This window comes from Haematobia irritans, chromosome 2, assembly GCF_050003625.1.
Source record: "Haematobia irritans isolate KBUSLIRL chromosome 2, ASM5000362v1, whole genome shotgun sequence".
NCBI classification, from domain to species: domain Eukaryota; kingdom Metazoa; phylum Arthropoda; class Insecta; order Diptera; family Muscidae; genus Haematobia; species Haematobia irritans.
Genome location: NC_134398.1, coordinates 214,221,843 through 214,229,533, shown reverse-complemented (window position 1 = coordinate 214,229,533; position 7,691 = coordinate 214,221,843). Strand labels below are relative to the sequence as shown.

General features: G+C 31.8%; 1 protein-coding gene across 1 annotated transcript; it reads left to right on the top strand.

Annotated features, from left to right (window-relative positions):
• The first annotated feature begins 1,129 nt into the window (after positions 1-1,129).
• LOC142225167 (lipase 3-like) lies at positions 1,130-5,535 on the top strand. Its single transcript, XM_075294944.1, has 3 exons — positions 1,130-1,293; positions 1,366-2,088; positions 5,105-5,535. The coding sequence occupies exons 1-3, from the start codon at positions 1,204-1,206 to the stop codon at positions 5,486-5,488; spliced, it is 1,197 nt and encodes a 398-aa protein (XP_075151059.1). The 5' UTR covers positions 1,130-1,203; the 3' UTR covers positions 5,489-5,535.
• The last annotated feature ends 2,156 nt before the right edge of the window (positions 5,536-7,691 follow it).

The window sequence follows — 7,691 nt, the reverse complement described above, 5'->3', positions numbered from 1 at the left end:
CAAAATTTTCTTTAGTAATAAAATTTTGCAAACATTTTCTGTAGAAACAAAATTTTGCAAAAATTTTCTATAGAAATAAAATTTTGAGAAAATTTTCTATCGAAATAAAGTTTTGACAAAAATTTCTATAGAAAAAAAATTAGACAAAATTTTCTATAGAAATAAAATTTTAACAAAATTTTCTATAAAAATAATATGGAAATTATTCAGTGCAACGCTTTATGAAATGGTGGACACCCGTCCTATGACAAGCCCATGTTAAATTTATCACTTCTGCGCCAATTTTGCACCACTTCCTGATCCAAAAATTACATTTTCACTACTTTTTTGGAGACGCTTTTTTTGCTGGGAGGTTAATTTTAGCAACAGTTTAAAAACGGATTTTTTTGTGTTATATCACATGTGACGGAATAGTCTAAGTGCGCCCGACATAACAAGCTGACCTGTTTGAAAAAATATTTCACGGCCAAATAGAAAAGTTTTAACAATGTTTACATATAACTTACACCGAAGTATTATTCTTTGAAATCAAGTTGTATTCAAATACTTCGCAATTGTTTGTTGTATTTATTGGATGACATTACATAGAAAAGCTTTTCTTTATAGCATCAGCTATAGAGACATATCGAAATCAACAACCTCCACAGACAAACAAAAAGCTTTCCCCAATGCTGCCGTTAAAATGCTAATCCAATTTTCAATTGTAAGTATTTCCAAAAAAACAATATAAATCGCACGTTTTGTAGAGGTTTTTACGAATTTTGATTTACTACTGCCACTTGAAAAAAACCCATAATTTAAAATGTTTGATTAAATTTTTCCTTATCAGGGTTGAGGGGGGGCATAATACTTCTGCCGAAAATTCAAACCTAAATACAAATCTGATATCAAACATGCGCCAGCTATGTTTAAGGGTGTCATAAATATCAGAACCCCGTTAAAAAAGACTACTCATCCCTCTACGTTAAAGCCTTCCTAAATAAATTTTTTTCCACAAAAAAAGGTAAACAAACCAACAACTTCTTTATCACGGTAATAATAATAGGGCAATTAAATTTTCAACAACAAAAAAATTTTGTCTACTACTGGTATCGATAAAGCAAAACAAAACAAAATCGACAAAGTAATTCCAGTCAACATGGGAAATTGTATAAAAGATCTACGACTGCGGAGTTTCCATGATTATTCCCTCGAAAATCAATTATGAAAGGTGTATTTATAATAGCAGTGGTTCTGCTTTTGGTAGGATCATGGCAACTTGCTGAGGCTTCAACGAAGCCCATTTCCGATTGTGTAAGTTTAATGGATTAAATCAATGTTAATAAAATGTTGAATCTGTATCCTCTTTCTCTATGAATTTCCTAGGCTGAACGCATTAAAAACGATGGCTATCCAGTGGAAACACATACCGTCAACACTGATGATGGCTATATCCTAACCATGCACCGCATTCCCTATTCTCCTCTATCACCACCCGGTGGTAAAATCAAACCTGCCGTCTTCCTCATGCATGGCATGTTAAGTTCATCCACCGATTGGATTTTAATGGGCCCTGGTAAAGCTTTGGGTTATCTTCTTGCCGATGCTGGCTATGATGTATGGATGGGCAATGCTCGTGGCAACACTTACTCCAAAAAACATAGAACTTGGCCCACTTACTTGCAAGCATTTTGGAATTTCAGTTGGCATGAAATTGGTATTTATGATGTGCCCAATATGATCGACTACATTCTGATGAATACTAACCAAAGTCAATTGCATTATGTGGGCCATTCCCAGGGTACCACCGTGTATTTGGTTATGATGTCCGAAAAACCTTCGTACAATAATAAAATCAAATCTGTTCATCTTTTGGGTCCTGCCGCCTATATGAGTAACATGAAGAGTCCTTTGACCAGGGCTTTTGCTCCCATATTGGGTCAACCTAATGCCATGGTGGAACTTGTCGGTTCCATGGAGTTCATGCCCAGTAATAAATTCAAACAAGATTTGGGTATTGAAATGTGCCAGGCAACTTCACCCTATGTTGAAATGTGTGCCAATGAAATCTTCCTTATTGGTGGATATGATTCGGAACAATTGGATAGGGTGAGTAGAAAAACGAACACACACACACACAAACAAAAAGAGAAATCAAAAATAATTTTTTATGAATATAAAATTTTCGGCAAAATCTATGACAATACTCGAATGATATTTCATATAAAAATTATATATTATTTCTAAAAAAATTCTTTGAAAATCTAATTTTGACAAAATTTTTTACAAAAATCTAATTTTGACAAAATTTTTTACAAAAATCTAATTTCGAAAATGGTTTTTCCTGAAATCAAAGTTGCGACAAAATTTTTCATAAACATCTAATTTCAATGAAATTTTCTATGACAATACTTGAATGATATTTTATATAAAAACGAGTAAGGAAAGTCTAAAGTCGGGCGGGGCCGACTATATTATACCCTGCACCACTTTGTAGATCTAAATTTCCGATATCATATCACATCCGTCAAATGTGTTGGGGGCTATATATAAAGGTTTGTCCCAAATACATACATTTAAATATCACTCGATCTGGACAGAATTTGATAGACTTCTACAAAATCTATAGACTCAAAATTTAAGTTGGCTAATGCACTAGGGTGGAACACAATTTTAGTAAAAAAATATGGAAACATTTAACGCAAAGCTACAATGCTAATTCTACTCCCTGTGCCAAATTTCAACTAAATCGGAGCAAACAATTGGCCTCTGTGGTCATATGAGTGTAAATCGGGCGAAAGCTATATATGGGAGCTATATCTAAATCTGAACCGATTTCAATAAAATTTAGCACACTTGACTACACTACTAATTGTACTCTTAGTGAAAAATTTCAACCAAATTGGGGTAAAACTCTGGCTTCTGGGACCGTATTAGTCCATATCGGGCGAAAGATATATATGGGAGCTATATCTAAATCTGAACCGATTTCAATAAAATTTGGCACACTAGACTATAGTGTAGAGATGTGCACGTGAGTAATATTTTACTCACGCTCACGCACACTCACGACGGAGAAATCTTATTCACGCACACTCACGCACGATATTTTTTTGTATGACTCACGCTCACGCACGCTCACGAAAAGAAAAATTTCAACCAAATTGGGGTAAAACTCTGGCTTCTGGGACCGTATTAGTCCATATCGGGCGAAAGATATATATGGGAGCTATATCTAAATCTGAACCGATTTCAATAAAATTTGGCACACTAGACTATAGTGTAGAGATGTGCACGTGAGTAATATTTTACTCACGCTCACGCACACTCACGACGGAGAAATCTTATTCACGCACACTCACGCACGATATTTTTTTGTATGACTCACGCTCACGCACGCTCACGAAAAGAAAATTTGTACTCACGCACACTCACGCACGAAAATCTTTTAAATGTCGTGACTCACGAAAAATATCGTGACTCACGAAAAATGTCGTGACTCACGAGAAAACTCGTGACTCACGAATAATTTTATGAGTATTTTACCTATAGAACTTGACTGAAAATGTGTGTATGATTAAAATCGAGACCGTTAACACTTAGGATGTCACTAAAATTATAAATAAATTCAACTCGCAAATATTTTATGTTCGTAAGCTGGATTATTTTCGTGAGCGTGTTTTTCCGAAATTCGTTACTCACGCACACTCACGAAGATATTATTTTCGTGACTCACGCACGATATTTGGTTGGTTAATCACGCTCACGCACACTCACGCCGTCACCATCAGCGTGACTCACGACTCACGCGTGAGTCACGAAAATTTTCGTGAGTCACGACAATTTCGTGTCACGTGCACACCTCTACTATAGTGTTCATTGTTCTTCTTGTGCAAAGTTTTAAGCAAATTAGGGTAAAACTCTGGCTTCTGGGGCCATATAGGGCGAAAGATATATATGGGAGCTATATCTACATCTGAACCAATTTCTTCCAAAATCAATAGGGTTCTATTCTGAGCCAAAACACATACTTGTGCCAAATTTGAAGTCGATTGGACTAAAACTGCGACCTAGACTTTGATTACAAAAATGTATTCACGGACAGACGGACATGGCTATATCGACTCAGGAGCCCACCCTGAGCATTTTTGCCAAAGACACCATGTGTCTAGCTCGTCTCCTTCTGGGTGTTGCAAACATATGCACTAACTTATAATACCCTGTTCCACAGTGCGGGTATAATTATAAATTATATAATTATAAATTATTTCTTAAAAAAAATTTTTCGAATATCTAATTTTGATACAAAAATCAAATTTCAAAGACGGTTTTTCGTGAAATTGCGATAAATCTTTCCATGAAAATCTAATTTCAATGAATTTTTCTATAAGCATTAAATTCATCATATTAATGTCTGAATTCATCAGAATAGAATGTTGAAGTTTCAAAACGATCTTGTAGTCTAAAGGGATTTACCCTAAATTTTCTTTGTGAGATCAATTTCTCTAAAAGAATCTTTAAAAATCTATTTTTGTCAACATTTTCTAAGAAAATCAATTTTCGAAGTTTTTTTTTCGTCAAATTAGAATTGCGACAAAAAATCTATAAAACTTAAAATCTCCAAAAATTATTCTGAAATCATCATAGCTTCACTGCAAGTAGGGTGTAAAACTGAATCTGAGGAATGTGAAAGTCCTGAAACACTCGTCCATCCAACCATCTGGTAGTCTAAAGACATTTGCCCTAAATTTTCTATGAAATTTTAATTTCTAAAAAAAACACAAAAAACTTCGAAAATAAAATTCTGAAAATATTTTCTGCGAAAATCAAATTTCGAAAATCGTTTTTCGTGAAATTAAAATTTGCATTTTAGCTAACATAAGCTGAAACTAAACAGTAAGATAAAGACTAAAGAAAAACAGAGAAAATATGACAAATTAACAAAATTTAACTTTCATAAAATTTTGTATAAAAATCAAATTTTTACATTTTTTGTTTATGGAGAAAATTTACGTCTCGAAATTTCCTTTTTCGAAATCTCGAAAAAATGCTGACAATTTCCTTGGACTTTTAAATCATACTTTTACTTTTTTCATCTGTGTTTTGTTCTTTTATTTCTTTATAGGAATTATTGGAACATATTAAGGCTACTTCACCCGCTGGTGCTTCAGTCAATCAAAACATCCACTTCTGTCAGTTACACAATTCCAAGAAGTTCCGTAAATTCGATTACAGTGTTATTCGTAATCCCTTAGAGTATAACGGAGCATTGCTACCACCAGATTACAATTTGAAAAATGCTTTAGCTCCTACCCACATGTATTATGGTAAAAATGATTGGATGTGTGATTTGAAAGATGTCGGGCAATTAATCAAAGAGTTACCCAATGTGAAATTGGATTACGTTGTTCCCTTCGATAAATGGGCTCATTTGGATTTCATCTGGGGTACTCAAGCTAAACTCTACGTCTACGATAAGATCATGGAATACATGAAAAAATACGAATAGTGATCTTAATTGATATACAAAAATAAAATAAAATATATTTTTAATAATGAATTGATTTAGAGATTATTTATGGATTCCTTAACTCATATTCAGGACATATTAAGAATGTAACAAGTAAGGAAAGTCTAAAGTCGGGAGGGGCCTAATATATTATATCCTGCACCACTTTGTAGATCTAAATTTTCGATACCATATCACATCCGTCAAATGTGTTGGGGGCTATATATAAAAGTTTGTAGGAATAACATTTTGATAAAATTTTCTATAAAAATGAAATTTTTATAAGAAATTTGACAAAATTTTCCATAGGAATAAAATTTTGACAAAATTTTCTGTAGAAATAGAATTTTGACAAAATATTATATACATTAGCGTAGCTAGACAATTTTCCTAGCAAAAAATTAATACACTGAAGTTATAGGTTCAATTAATGTTTTATTTTTTAAAAATTAATAAAAAAAAACCGAACCGAAACATGTACAGTCCAGGCGTGTATAGATTTATATCTGGCGTTTTCTTTTCAATGGCTCTATTAACCATGTTCCTTAATCTATATCTGTCCATAAAGCTCGAAAAATAATTGTATAATTAGATATAATGCATTTGGACGTCAATTGCCTGTTTCGGTATCAGGCTAACATGAAATATAATAAGCAACGATGAGCCCGTCGTAAAACTAGGAAAAACACGACTAATGTACGCGTTAGAATTGTTGTTGTATCCTGGAAACCAGTTTCTGTTAATTGTCATATGTTGTAGTTGACTGTAGAAACAATAAGCATTGTTCGACTGTTCACCACTTAGGTGAATTCTAACAAATTAGCTTTCTAAAAATAAATTTCGTGTTGTTGCATTACTATGTAACAAAACGAAATAAAAATAAGATTAAGGAACTTGTAAGTTATATGAAAAGATGATGTACAGTGGGAGAAAAGATGATTCAATTTGTAAGAGGAAATTTCCCAAATGTTTTCTCCATAAGGAGTTAGCATAAAGGGCCCAAAATTGAGTTATCTCTCCCAGCCAGATCTATACTTAAGGCTGTGGAAAGGTTCATTCGCCCGAACCGAAACATGTACAGTCCAGGCGTGTATAGATTTGTATCTTGCGTTTTCTTTTCAATGGCTCTATTAACCATGTTCCTTAATCTATATCTGTCCATAAAGCTCAAAAAATAATTGTATAATTAGATATAATGCATTTGGACGTCAATTGCCTGTTTCGGTATCAGGCTAACATGAAATATAAAAAATCTGACTTCAACATAACTAGACAATAAATTTATAAAAAAAAAGCAACTAAAAGTAGTTCCACACTTTTTCCCAGCACAAAATTTGGGTGTTGTTCTAAATGCACAACTTTAAAAGCACTTCCAAAAATGTCCTCACAAAGAAGTTAATTATTTTAACTACGCATGAAGTTGTATTAATTCAATGTTTTATAACTCGTTTTTTAATGGGTTAAAAAAGAGTTAGAGTTTATACAATGGTACAAATTTTTCCGCAAAAATGCGGAAATATTTGACAAAATTTTCTATAGGAATAAAATTTTCATAAAATTTTCTACAGGAATACAATGTTCACAAAATTTTCTATAGGAATACTATTTTGACAAAATTTTCTATAGGAATAAAATTTTGATAAATTTTTCAATAGGAATAAAATTTTGATAAATTTTTCAATAGGAATAAAATTTTGATAAATTTTTCAATAGGAATAAAATTTTGGCAAAATTTTCTATAGCAATAAAATTTTCATAAAATTTTCTACAGGAATACAATGTTGAAAAAATTTTCTATAGGAATGACATTTTGACAAAATTTTCTATAGAAATAAAATTTTGACATAATATTCTATAGAAATAAAATGTTTGACAAAATTTTCTATAGGAATAAAATTTTGACAAAATTTTCTATAGGAATAAAATTTTGATAAATTTTTCAATACAGGAATAAAATGTTCACAAAATTTTCTATAGGAATAAAATTTTGACAAAATTTACTATAGGAAAAAAATTTTGACTAAATTTTCTATAGGAATAAAATTTTGACAAAATGTTCTATAGAAATAAAATTTTTAAAAAAATTTTCTATAGGAATATAATTTTGATAAATTTTTCTATAGGAATAACATTTTGGCAAAATTTTCTATAGAAATAAAATTTTGACAAATTTTTTATAGAAATAAAATTTTGACAAAATTTT